We start from the raw sequence: 14937 nt of genomic DNA on the forward strand, positions 1-14937 counted from the left end.
CCACCTAGAGGGATGGGATAGGTAGGGGGGGAGGGAGATGCAAGAGGGAGAGGATATGGCAATATATGTATACATATAGCTGATTCACTTTGTTATACAGCAGAAACTAACACAACATTGTAAAGCAATTATACTCCAATAAAGATGTTAAAAATAAATAAGTCAGGCTGAATTGTATATATTAGCCCTTTATTCAGTCTGAGTCACACACACTTCTTTGTATTACATTGGCCTTTTGTGTAGCATATTATACATAATATTGACTCTGGATGTTATATATAGAATATTCAGTGTGTGCGACTGAGTAGCAGAAAAACACTGTGTGTAGAGTGTCAGCAGTATAATTACAAAACTTAAGTATCTGTACTTTGTAAATAGATAGTATATAAAAAGAGTCTTTTATCAACAGAATGTCCATTTGCTTTAACAGAAAAAAGAGACAGTTTAATGACATTACCTTCATGTGTTATATTAGAAATGAGTATAAACTGTAGTCATACCAGCCAGCACGTCTTTGGTTGAAAGTGAAAGAAAATCTGACCCAAACTGCCTTAAAGTAGAAGATAATTTATTTTCTCACATAGTTGAAATGTCCAGAATTACACCTGGCTATGTACACACAGCTGGATGTAGGGATCAAAGACTGTTCTTGCTCTCTCTTTTGTTCTGTGTTCTGTTAAGTTGGTTTCAGTATCTAGTACCACATGATAGCAAGATGGCAGTAGCTGTAGACCCTGCATCCTTTCTTGTTTCTGTCCAGTAGGAGAAAGTGGGAGATTCCTTTTCAGACATCTAAAAATGTTACATTTTCTCTCATGGGCTCTGATGGCCTGTGTGGATGTTCCTAAACTAATCACTGTGCCTGGGAAAGGAGGCTGTAATGTGTTGATTGGCTTGGGCCTGGCTCAGCTCCTGCAGTTGAGAATGGGAAATGGGAGAGAGGGTGGTACCCAGCTACATACACTGAGAATGGCAAGAGTGAATCCTGGTTCGGTGAAGAAGATGGATAGGGGGTCAATATGAACTAAATTGTCTGCACATCCAAGGCTTGGAATAAATCAGAAGGGATTTGACAAAAACCTAGCACTGGACCTGTGAGCTGTAACCTATGTTCCTTAAAAAAAAATTGAATACAGTAAAACCATTTTCTGCCAGATTTTATGATTTTGGAAACTCATTGGAAGGTTTATTTATCAACCATTTGACGTTTTCCTGAAATATTTCTTCATGATGATTTTTCCAATATTTGCCTACTTAATAAAGTTGAAAAGACTTCAAGTTTTTCTTCCACTCTACAAAAGGAGGGTTTGTGGCATAGTAAAAGTTGGGGGAAGCTCTAAAGCTCTCATTATGCCTTTGCCATTTCAAGAGAGAGAAGAAAATTTGCTTACCAAGCTGTGTACAGTGCACTTCTTTGCATATTTTTCTTTGCTTGACTAGGGCAGGTATATCCTTTGACATAGCTGAGCACCTTACACAAGCAAACACTAAAATTTTTTGATTATTATTATATAATATATGGGAATAACCATCTTACCAGAATTTTTTAAACATATTTAAGGTTAATTTTGATTGTTGACAGGGACATTGTCAGTGAGTCAGATATTTAGTGAATGTCCACCTTTGTCTGGGCACTGAAGATACAATGAGTGTACAGTCCAGTGGGAAAGAGAGCTGCTAAGAAAAAGCCTAGCAACAATAACGGTAAGGAACATGAAGCTCTTTGAGGAAGAGGGCACAGCACAGTGGTTAGGGACGTGGACTCTGCAGCCAGCCTCCCTGTGGTCAAATTCCGCTTTCACCAGTTACGTGACTTTGGTCGTGCTACTTAACTTCTGTCTCTTCATTCCTCATTTAAAAAATAAGGGTGGGGCCTCCCTGGTGGCGCAGTGGTTGAGAGTCCGCCTGCCGATGCAGGGGATGCGGGTTCGTGCCCCAGTCTGGGAGGATCCCATATGCCGCGGAGCGGCTGGGCCCGTGGGCCGTGGCCGCTGGGCCTGCGCGTCCGGAGCCTGTGCTCCGCAGCGGGAGAGGCCACAACAGTGAGAGGCCCGCATACCGCAAAAAGAAAAAAAAAAAAAAAAAAAAAAATAAGGGTGATAGGGCTTCCCTGGTGGCGCAGTGGTTGAGAGTCCGCCTGCCGATGCAGGGGACGCAGATTTGTGCCCCGGTTCGGGAGGATCCCACATGCCGCGGAGCGGCTGGGCCCGTGAGCCATGGCCGCTGAGCCTGCGCATCCACAGCCTGTGCTCCGCAACAGGAGAGGCCACAACAGTGAGAGACCCACGTATCACACACACAAAAATAATAAAATAAAATAAGGGTGATAATAATACCCACGTCATGGAGTTTTGATGAGGATTAAGTGAATTCGTATGAGCAAAAGGCTTAGGACAGTGCCTGGCACAGAGTAAGGGCCCTCTGAGTGGTGACTCCTATGATTAACCTGTGTGCTCAGAATTCTGTGGAAACGTAACAAAGGATTCTTGAGCTTGTCAAAGTTGGCTGGTCAGAGAAGCTTCTCTGAGGAAATAGTGTTTAAACTGCTACCTTGTGAACAAGTAAGAGTTAGGAGATGAGAAGCGGGAAGCAGAGGGAGGGGATGTGGAGAGAGCAGGGCATATTTGAGGAAGCTCTGAATGGCCTTTGCATATGTATGTGCTGTAAGGATTAAGAGTCAGTGCTTATCTAGAAACTAAAACTCTGAGAACGGAGTTTTAGAGTAACTTCCTCCAGGTAGAATCTGGAATGCATGCTTGTGTAATAACATACTAGTCCAGTGATCCTGAAACCTGGCCCACCATCAGAGTCATTGGGAAGTTTGAAAAAACAACAGATTTCTAGCCTTCATCTTAGTCCTACTGAATCAGATACCTCTGAGAAGTTTATGTATGTATGTATTTATTTATTTTGGGCTGCGTTGGGTCTTCCTCGCTGTGCGCAGGCTTTCTTTAGTTGCAGCGAGCAGGGGCTACTCTTCATTGTGGTGCGCGGGCTTCTCATTGCGGTGGCTTCTCTTGTTGCAGAGCATGGGCTCTAGGTGCGTGGGCTTCAGTAGTTGTGGCTCGCAATTGTGGCGCACGGGCTTAGTTGTTCCACAGCATGTGGGATCTTCCCAGACCAGGGCTCGAACCCATGTCCCCTGCATTGGCAGGTGGATTCTTAACCACTACACCACCAGGGAAGCCCCAGAAGTATATTTTTTAATCACCCCAGCTGAGTCTAGTGATCAGCCTAATTTGGAAAGCACTGTACTAGTCTATGGTGTCACTCTGTTTAAGATGCCTAAATAAATAGCTTATTTCTGTTGATGTAATGGAAATTGCATGTTTGTTTTAATAGAAATATACTCATCTCTTTAAAAAAAAAAACCCGACAATGGTTTCAGTGCTGAATTCAGAGAGGAAGTGGTTTCCTTAGATTGAGAACTCTTTAGTTTTTTTCCTCAGTTTTGTTGGTTGTAGTTTGAGTTATATTATGGTCTTTATCAATTAATTCTCTTACTTTGTCTTCTTGCTTACAGACAAGAGCTTGCTATAAAACATACTATAATCTTTGCATAAAAATAGTTTCAACTGCAGAATTCATGGTTGAGAAACCCAGTATTGTAAAATATTTGTCTTCACAAATATTACAAATGGTAGAAGCTTATATGATAGGCAGTCAAGACATAGTTTTATGTCGAATCCTGTGGCACACGTATAGCTAATTATGTCTTTCAACTGCTTATAACAGTTTATATTTTAAGATAGTATATGTGAATATAGCATTTGAGTTTTTCCAAGAATCTGGTCACCTTCAAAGTTGTATGGTATTTGCAAATCTAGACCTAAATATATCATTAGCTAAGTTAAGACAGACCAAAAGAGAGGAGTATATAGAGATTTAGATCTTCCTTAGCAGAGTTCTCTAAGGACATTGGTTTTGTTTAGTTCATGAAAGTTGTATTAGTACAGAATTCATATTTCTAAATTATATGAGATGAAAGGGAAGAATATTTGAGCTCTTTACATAAAGAGGATTAATATGAAGTAAACTTTCTTTCGAACCATGAAAACTAAATTACTGCTATTACAGACTCCATATAATTGCATAAATCATAGCCATGCCTGAATATGTGGAGTCCAGTAGTTAAAAAAAAAATCATTCTACTCTAAGAAAAAAAGTCATATTGCATCTGATAGGCATCTGGCATTTCAAATAAATTATTTGGGCCCAATATGCATCCTTTTTCTACTCATTTCACTTCACAGTTTCAGATTCACCGTTTACACTTACTCTCCTTACCCAATTTCTTAACACTGCAACTTGGATTAGACATAGTAGTAGCCAGCACATCCTATACCATATTATGCACTTAAATTCACTGGTTCTGCTGCCAGTGGCAAGTCTGCAACTGATAAGAGAAGCTGGTAATTCAGGTGGTTCTATGGCACTATCACGTCTGGCTGACAATGAAAGGCCAGTTGTCTGGAAAATGCAATTTGAAAAAAATATAAATATAGATGTCCTGGTGGCTAAAAGAGTTGAATGAGTCCTGGTACCAGTGGGCCAGAAGGTCTCTCTCCTACCTGGAAAACAAAGTGATGAGGAGGAAGTGACGAATGTGTGCAGCAGAAGTGGAATCTCAGCTCATTCAGAGCAGTTCTCACTTTTTTGTGCCCTTTAAATTAACTGCAAGAGGGGACAACCTAAGCCATGGTGTTTTTAAAAAGCATTGCTTGAATATGATGGTGAAGAACCAAAATATTGTCCCAGAGTAATTTGAAATACACATATATAATGTATATTATATATATAATATAACAATACGTTATATAATACACATACAGAACAGTGCATAATCTTAAGCATGTGATGAATTTTCACAATGAACACATCTGTGTACCAGCCCCCAGATCAAGAAACAGAGCATCCCAGAGGCCTCCCTCACACCCTTCCAGTCATTACCCGACCCTCCACTCGAGGGTGACTACTGAACTGCCTTGTAATAGCATAGATTAATGTTACCTGTTTTTATGTTTTCATGTCTAGTTTCTTTTGCTCAACATTATGTTTTGTGAGATTCATCCATATTGTTGCTAGAATTACTAGTTGTTTCTTAATCTCCTAGTCCACGTTTATTGTAATATTTTGGTACTTTAAAGCATTCACATACACCCATAAAATGTAATTTTTAGGAATGTAATTATTAGGATGAACACAAGCTCATTGAACTTTAAACAAAGCTTAGTCATGGTTATATCAGACTTTATGATTTCAGACCTGATATTACATATAAATTTTTGAAAGCTAGTATACATCATTTAGGCATTTCCTATGTTTTAGTGGAAGCCTTGTGCCAAATCGAATCTTTTTCTCTGGGGCTAGGCTTTATAGAGTTTGAAGCTTCAGGTGAATTCCGTTCACTGCTTCCATGATGATAAGGGCTCGCCTTTGCCTATAGATGATAGAACTTGAGCAATCTTAGGTCTTTGAGAATTTATTGAAAAGCAGCCCCAGAAGGGGAAGGGATGCTTAAATCACCCCCGGACACATTCTCTGTCTCTAACCTGGACTTTTCTTTGCTTGTTGACTTGACTCTGCAGGCCAGCTTTCTCCATACAGTGAAACACAGGGCCACCAGCAGCTTCTCAATTTTGTAACCTGTAAATTCTACTGTGAGAGAGGGACTGACATTATGTTTTCAGTTATACTTCAGAAAAATCCCAAGTAGATACTTTTGACCTGTCAGCTGTGGCAGGGGCAGAAAATGAGATAGTATGACTGGTCTTGCTTAAACCTGTCCTTGGTCGATTGTGTTGAGCCATAGGCCTTTCTAGAATCACATGGTGAAAAGAGGGTGCTGTTCCTGGAAGGGTGTTGCTGGGCAGACCAAACTCTGGACATCCACACCACCCTGCTGTAAACTCTGAAGGTTAGGGAAAGTCGTGAAAGATCGTTTAATCAAAGCTACTTAGACTTCTGAAAGAAATTCTACTGACTGGTGGCTAGATCACAGACAGTGATTATAATTAGGACCCCTGAAATTTTGGGAGCTCTAGTCTATACCAATTCTGAACCATTTCTGTTTGGTACTTTCAAACTCATCATTCCATCTCATCCCCACTATCCTTAGCTAGATTCAAAAACATTAGTCACTCTTCTATCAGAGTGGTTTTCAACCTTTTGTAAAGTAGGAGGTTGATGCTTTTTAAATAAAAAAAAATTTTAATCTCACACACAAACAATAGTACATATTTATGAATACATAAAAATGTTGTAGAAGTATTACCAAAACACAAACTATAGGGATGCACACCAAATTCAGGATTGTGGTAGCCTTGGGCAAGGAGGATGGGGAATGGGGTTGGAAATACAGTAGAGGTTTCAACACTATCTGTTGTGTTTTGTTACTTTTACTTCTAAAATAATTGTGGGGCAAATATGACAGAATGTTAGGTGTCTATTAAAATTTTCCCCAATTTATAAAATAATTAACGTATAAATTAAAAGAATAATTCCTCAAGGTTTCGCCAACATTGATCACATGGCACTTCTCCTCCGACAACCTTAGGGGGCAGCGTTGTGTAGTTATAGTTCACAGGGGCTAGGAAGCCAGACAGCCTGGGTTCTGATTCTAGGCCCTGATTCCACTGTTTCCTCTCTGCTGACTTACTTCAGCTCCATGTGCTTCAGTTTCCTCCTTTGTAAATTACTACAAAAATTACTTTTTATGTTATCAAAATTTTTACCTCACTTGTTGTGATGTTTTTAAAGTTAATATATTCATCTCTTGGTATCTGTTGGGGATTGGCTCCAGGACCCTCCCAGGATTTCAAAATCCCTAGATGCTCAAGTCCCTTGTATAAATTGTCGTCATATTTGCATATAATCTATGCATATCCTCCTGTATACTTTAAATTATCCCCCAATTATTTAAAATACCTAATACAATGTAAATGCTGTGTAAATAGTTGCCAGCGCAGCAAATTCAAGTTTTGCTTTTTGGAACTTTCTGGAATTTTTTTTTTCCTGAATATTTTTGGCCCATGGTTGGTTGAATTCACAGATTTGGAACCCATGAATATGGAGGACTGACTGTACATGTAAAATGCTGACCAGCATTTGGCATATAGTAAGCACTCAATAAATATTAGTTATTATTTATTCATGTTATTAATAGGGACAGGAATGACTTCTAATCACGGTTATGTTTTGTTATTTTATTTTTAAAACTTTATCTCATTTCAACTTTATAAGGCAGATTTGTTTTTGTTTTTTTTTTTGAAGTATAGTTGAGGTACAATGTTATATAAGTTGCAGGTGTACAATATAGTGATTCACGATTTTTAAAGGTTATATACCATTTATAATTATTATAAAATATTGGCTATATTCCCTGTGTTGTACAATATATCCTTGTAGCTTATTTTATGCCTGATAACTTGTACCTCTTAATCTCCTCCCCCTATATTGCCCCTCTGCCCTTCTCTCACCCCACTGGTAACCACTAATTTGTCCTTCACGTCTGTGGGTCTGTATAAGACAGATATTTTATCATAGGTGAGGAAAGTAAGAATCCAGGATGTTAAGTAACTTGACTAAAGGTCAACAGCTACCAAATGATTGAGCTGGATTAGAACCAAGCTCTGGAGCTCCAAAGCCCCCATTCTTAACTTCTACATTTCATTACCACCAGCAATTTAATTCTTATCTTTCTTAAACAACTTGCAAAGAAATCAGAAAAAAATGGTCTAAAACTCTTGAACTTAGGTAAATGACATATGATTTAGAATTGGGATGATAGGAAATTGTATGTAGGTAACTAAAGGAAATTTTTAAAATTTAGCATTTTTATATACCACATATTAGTGTATCTACTATATGCTAGAGACCATGCTAACGATTTACAGGAACTTTGTTACACTAAATTCTTATACCGTCCTGCATGTAGTCATTCTGTTTCTTTTTTAGAAATGAGGAATCAGCCTCAGAGATATTATATAACTTCTGCAGGGTCACACAACTACTAAATGGAATCAAGACTATGCCTGCCATCACATTGTTTTTTTTTTTTTTCATTAAGCTGAACTAGCTTTCTCACATGATCAGTTTTATTGTTTGTAATTTAATTTTGATGTAGATATGCATATATTCAGGGTTTTTCATCTGGTCATTTTGTTATTTCCTCATAGTTTACAAAATTGAAGGCAAACAGCATGTAAAACATTTAATCAGGGTTGACTTTGTGCAGCTATGTGATATAAATCATTTTTGTAGTAATTCAGAGTATTATCTGTAGTAATCAGAGTAATTCAGAGTAAAATAATTCAGAGTATAATCATTTTTGTAGTAATTCAGAGTATAATGACAAATTTTCTCAACTTGTTTTTTCCAAGGTGAAAAATATACCTTTGGATGGCCCTTTAAAATGTAATAAATGTAAAAGCTAAGATTTGAAAATTATCCATTTCAACTTGGTAGATTTTGCACACATTTAAAATTATCCATTTCAACTTGGTAGATTTTGCATATTACCATTTTGTTTCTTAGAGAATATGCTGGTATAGGGTGCTAACTTTATTTACAAGAAACAAAGATTTTCAGGGCCTTTTCCTATCCTGAAGAAAAATGCATTGAGTGTGTGTTTAATCACTGCTATGTTTGTCTTAGTGTGAGATTTAGATTTTCCTGCTTTGAGTAGATCTAAAAACATTATCATGGTGCCTTATTTTTTTGTAGTTCATCACTTTTAGTAGGTCTTATGCATTATTATAGTACAAAAACAATGTATATGTGTATATGATATATAGGTGGCAGTATCCTGATAGTGAAAGTGGTGTGTTTTCCCCTGACTTGTTGTCATGGGTACCGAGTATCCAGTGGTGTGATGGAAAGTGATCAAGTCTTCCTCTTTCACCAGGCGATCAGACTTTGAGAATTTGGGATGTGAAGACAACAGGAGTCAGAACTGTGGTTCCAGCACATCAGGCAGAAATTCTGAGTTGTGACTGGTGTAAATACAATGAGGTACCCTGTCTGGTTCTATCCTGAGCTGCTGAGCCCTTCCTAATGTTGAAATGTTTTAGATTTTATTTTATCTTTGTTTATGTGGACTTTGATAGTGTTTATGGACCATTAAGTTAAATTCAGTCCCTTTTGTTTCTAATTGATGATTGTGAGTGACCTGCATTAGCATTAATTAGATTTAAGTGCACATAAAACAGGCTGAATAAGAAACAGAAATTCTCAAAAGTTCAGTAGTGCAGCCTTACTTGTTTATTTGGGAAACTGATTTACAACTTATGTAATTTTTTACTTTATTGCTCTTAACCCTGCCAGTTTGAATCATCTTTTGCTTTCATTTCTTGTTCATTTTGCTAGTGAGGCTGCTGAACTATTTGTAACTTTATTTTTAATTTGACAGTCCATCAGTTTTTAGAATTTTCTGTTTCATCTTCCCTTATAAACCTAACCAAGCTTCATGTTTCTGTAAGATAGCAGTGTCCATTTGTAACTTTTTGCAGAGCTTCAGCTAACCACATGAGCATGTGAATTAGAAATAGAAATGGATTAAATATGTGTTGATATGCTGTTTAAATATATTTATGTACCTGAAGTAGTCTGTTGACTATGACAAATAAGCATAACATATGCCTTGTTTTTCCCACTTTTAAAGTAATCAGTGAAGGTTAAGAGAACATTGTATTGGCTGAGTTCTTTAAATAGAAAGAAATAAAATAGATTTTAAAAATATAGAACATATTCCAAATAATACTTGATTTTAATAAAATTTTCAGTGCTGATGACTACAGTTCAAATCTCTCTCATGAATTTTCCAAATAGGAAAATGAAATTGTGGACTGTGTGTTATACTTTTGGGAATTCTAAAAAAGTTGCTGATATATACTTGAGAGTAGTTAAAAAAATTTTTTTAAATCATTGCAGCTTTTTTTCAGATGAGCTTATATTGAAGCCAAAAACGTTCAGACAATGGATTACTGCCCTGGTTGATGTGGAATGGGGCTGAGTGTGGACGCAGCTCTTGGCTTCTTCAGCCATGAACTCTGGGTTCACCTAGGGTTCTAGATAGCAGGATCTATAAAACCTGACTAGATAGGAGACTTACCACATTCTGCATAAATTCTCAGATAGTGTGACATATTATATTAAGACATGGCCCATGAGAGTTGAGAGCAGTGATTGATTTAGAATTAGAAAAACATAAAAATTTAATTTATACTTTGCACTTTCAAATATTTGTAAATTAGCAGGCCTCTTGCCTTTTAATGCTTGGTAGAAACCTCAGAGGATGCTGAAAAGAAGGGTGGGCTCATTTGTCAGGTATAATTTTTAAAATCTTATGTTCTTATTAATATTCCTAAAAGTAGATTGGAAAATCTACAATGCTGTTTGAGACTATGCCTTTTTCTGTTGTGTATAGTGTTCCATCATATGCCTAAAGCATATTGAGTTCCTTTTCTCTCAAGTCCTACTAATTTTTGCTTTTTGATGTATATTTTGACTCCTTTCTATAATGTTATATAACTTTTCAAGAATGACTCCTGGGATCAGATTAAATAAATACCAGAAAATAGACACTGTTTCTAGTAGGAAAGCTTGGGTACTGCTTAATTGCAAAGATGTCATACTTTACTTTTCTCTGAATTGTTTTCAGAATTTGCTGGTGACAGGGGCAGTTGATTGTAGTTTGAGAGGCTGGGACTTGAGGAATGTGCGACAACCAGTATTTGAACTTCTTGGTCACACCTATGCTATTAGGAGAGTGAAAGTAAGTTTTTATCTTTTCTTTTTATACATAGAACAAAAATATAAATATATTTAATGAAGTATATATAAAAGGTGTTTAGGGGATGGGTTATTCATTCTTTTTTATGCATGTTTTTGTTATCCAATGAATGATAATGAATATTGAAAGCTAAAATTGGGTAAAATACTGGAATACTTATTGAATGAATTGTAATAATGTAGTCAAGCAGTACTTAGGATTAAATAAAAATGTTTCTCTCATTCTGTCATCCCCATTCTACTATTCCTTTTAATATGTCTTAACTATAGTAATTTACTTTTAGTATTATATTCTTTACAGTTTTTCATTTGGTGGGAAGATTTCTTTATTTTGTTGGAACTTGCACAGAGAGAGAGTTAATTCTTTATTTTCTCTAGCATGATTGTATATATGAATGTTCTCAGAAGTTTAGGGTAGAGACAGTTTTCCACTTTGTAAACAGCAGAGGATGAGGTAACTTTTTTCTGCTGATCCCCTCAAATTTGTCAGGTATAAGGTGACTTAAGTTAGTTTCCCAGCTTTTATTTAGGTAAATTTTGCTAAGTCACTGTGGAAAACATCTTATTAAGGGACATTTCCCAATTTCATTCTTTGTTTTTTACATTAAGGATAAAAAGGTACCTTTTTGGTCTTTTCATTCATTATGTTATTCCTATTTAAAAAATTCTAAATTGTAGTTAATATTTTAAATTTTACTGGTTACAACTCAACATAGGAGACACAGTGCCCTGATTTTTTTTCATGGCACACAGGTTTTGGTAGTTAAAAAATATTTTCTATATATATTTCACAGTGCTTCTGAGAATGAAATAGGGTAATGTAGTGAAAGTATTTTGTAAACTATGAAGAGCATTCAAATGTAATTACATTATGTGTATATAACTATTAAAGTACTGGTAAGAAAAACATGGAAGAAATAAAATTGCAATGGGCAGCCTGGTAAAACATGTTTATTACTAAATACTACTTGTTTTTAAATTTGCAGTTTTTGACCTTGATATCATTTTCATTAGATGTGATATACAAATAACATAAAAATTATTTTAAAACTTTTAACATTTAAATGTTTATTTGATACTTGTGCTAATAGCAATCATAATATGTATTCACAAAATTGGTTAAGTTAGATGAACTTTATTATAATGTTCATGGGAATGACCTTATGAAGTAGCACGTTATAATTACAGTTAACCTCAAAAAGGTTTTTTTGTGTTTTTTTTGTAGTTTTCACCATTTCATGCTTCCGTGTTGGCCTCTTGCTCCTATGATTTTACTGTAAGGTACAGTGGCTTTTGATATGTTTCATTGTGAAATACCAAGTACCATTTGCCTCTTTGCAGCTTTTCTGAAGGGTAATATGTTATCTTACTAATATAAAAATAATCTGAGCTGGGCACATAAGAATATTTGCCACTGAGATTAATATTATATTTTTCTGTTTTTATGATCTGGTGACATATATGAGTAAATTCTTTACTATTTAAAGGTTAGCTTGATTGCTCTGTTTAAAAGCCTTTTTTCCTGACAGTTGTTCCTCATAATATCTTCCTATGCTATAAATTGAACAGCCAGTATCTTTTAAATTTAACTTTTAAAAATTATGAAATTTTATTTCTTCAGTCTAATTATGTGAATCTTAAGGCTAAGATTGTTATATATGAAAAAATCAGCATGAGTGTATGTATGTTTGTGAATATATATATGATTGTGTATGTATGTGTATGCACATGTGTATCTATGTATTAATATGTGTATGTGTATATCTAATCATACCCCCAGTTCTGATCCCACACCACACAGGGTTCATTCTACTTTTTCTCCTTTTCCAGATTTAAAACTCCTGATTCTTATTATTCACAATATATTTACCTATTCGCTACCCTAGAATTCTCAGAAAGTAGTTTAGAAATCACTGTATATCAGTTCATAGAGATCTTTTTCATTCTGCATAATACTCCATTATGTAGACGTACTATAGTTTATTCAACTAGTCTCCTACATATGGGCATTTAACTTGTTACAAATATTTTATAAATAAGCAGTGCCACAATGAATAATAACCTTGTAAGTACATACATTCACATCAGTAGAGAATTAGCTTCAGAATATATTCCCAGATGTGGGATTGCTGGATTAAAAGGTAAACATATACATGTATATATATAGTTTTGTTAGATATTACCAAATTCCTGTCCATAAGGAATATACCAGTTTCCATTCCAAGCAGCAGTGTTTGAGACTCCCTGTTTCTCTACCATCTAAAGATCGTTGATTCTTTTTTTTAAATTAATTAATTAATTAATTAATTTTATTTTTGGCTATGTTGGGTCCTCGTTGCTGCGTACGGGCTTTCTTTTAGTTGTGCGAGTGGGGGTTACTCTTCATTGAGGTGCATGGGCTTCTCATTGTGGTGGCTTTTCTTGTTGCGGAGCACAGGCTCTTGCCACGCAGACTTCAGTAGTTGTGGCACGTGGGCTCTAGAGCTCAGGCTCAGTAGTTGTGGTGCATGGGCTTAGTTGCTCTGCGGCATGTGGGATCTTCCCAGAGCAGGGCTCGAACCCGTGACCCCTTCATTGGCAGGCAGATTCTTAACCATTGTGCCACCACAGAAGCCCCAAGATCATTGATTCTTTAGGGGTTTCCAAGTTTGTGATCATATCATCTATAAATATAGTTTTACATCTTCAATTCCAATTCTGATGCCCCTAATTGATTTATCTTTTTGCATTGGCAGATACCTATATTACAGTGTTAAATAGTGTTATCGAGGATGTCTTAATTCTTGTATTAGTAAAAATGCCTCCAGTGTTTCCTTGTTAAAAGTAAGATACTGACTTTAAGACAAAGTGTATATATTTATTTATCATGCTAAGAAAATATGCATCAACTCCAGTTTTCTTGAGTGTTTTTTTTTTTAGAGTCAGGAATTGATCTTAAGTTTTGTTGAAGGCTTTTTCAGCATCTATGGAGATGATTATGATTTTTTTTAGCTATTAATATAATGTATTATATTAATGGATTGAACCAACCTTGCATTCTTAGACTAAATCCCTCTTGTTCTTTGTGTATTGTTATCTTACTGTGGTGTTGGATTTTGTCTGCTAATATTTTATTTAGAGCTTTTACATCAATATTTGAAGGTGATATTGACCTATATGTGTATGTGTACCTCTAGTCATACCCCTCATTCTGATCCCACACCACACAGGGTTCATATAGGGGTTTATTTCTGTTTCTTTTTTTAAATTTTTGGTTTGTGTATCAATGTTTTAATTGCTTCATAAAAAAGAATTAAGAAGTTTTTCTACATTTTCTAAGCTCTGGAACAATTTGTGCAACATGGAGGGTACTTGGTTTTTGAAGCGTTGGTAGATTTTCCCTGTGAAACCATCCGGGCATGGTTCGTTTTGTGGAGTACTTCTTGATAACTTTCTTTATTTCTTCTATGGAAATTTGTCTGTTTAAACTTTCTATCTCTAATGGGAGTTTAGGAAATTATCCTTTGCTTATAGGTTTTCACATTTATTTATACGGATGTCTGTAGAGTCATGACTTCTTAATTTCTTCTGATTCAATGGTTATTTCACTATTGTCATTTCTGATTTTGTATATATGTGATTCCTACTTTAAGTTATCTAATGGCATGTTTATTTTGTTATTTTTCTTCAGCATATAAGATTTTGATTTATGAATGAGAACTACTGTTTTTCTATTCAGTACCTCATTAATTACTGCTTTTATCTTTATTTCCTTCTTGATACTTTCTTTTGGCTTACTTTCTTTTTCCAACTTTTGATCTGGGAATTTACTTATTTTTATTGTTTCATTTTGTTAATAAAGTGTTTAAGGCTATGAGTTTTCTTCTAGTTTTCATTTCAATTGTAACTCATAAATCCTGATATATAATTTTTTTCATTATCATTAAAAAAATGTGTAACTTCTATTTGTATTTCATCTTTCTCCCAAAAGTTGTTTAGTAGGAAGTTATTTAATTTCCATATGAAAGTGCCTTTTAATTTTTGAAAATTTGTTAATAATTTCTAGTTTTATTATGATCAGAGAACACTGTTATTAGTCATTCTGTTTTATGGAATATGTTGATTTTTTTGTGGAGGAGAACCTAATAAATGATCAATTTTTGTGAA

General features: G+C 35.5%; 1 protein-coding gene across 1 annotated transcript in view; it reads left to right on the forward strand.

The window, feature by feature from the left end:
• Nucleotides 1–14937, forward strand: part of PEX7 (peroxisomal biogenesis factor 7) — an 84282-nt gene that overhangs the window by 24187 nt on the left and 45158 nt on the right. The window contains exons 6-8 of the mRNA XM_081251157.1: nucleotides 8906–9012; nucleotides 10661–10774; nucleotides 12017–12072. Of these exons, the coding sequence (XP_081107283.1) occupies nucleotides 8906–9012; nucleotides 10661–10774; nucleotides 12017–12072 (277 nt within the window). The remainder of the gene's footprint in view (nucleotides 1–8905; nucleotides 9013–10660; nucleotides 10775–12016; nucleotides 12073–14937) is intronic.

This window comes from Mesoplodon bidens (genome assembly GCF_964165515.1).
Source record: "Mesoplodon bidens genome assembly, chromosome: 12".
Classification (NCBI taxonomy): domain Eukaryota; kingdom Metazoa; phylum Chordata; class Mammalia; order Artiodactyla; family Ziphiidae; genus Mesoplodon; species Mesoplodon bidens.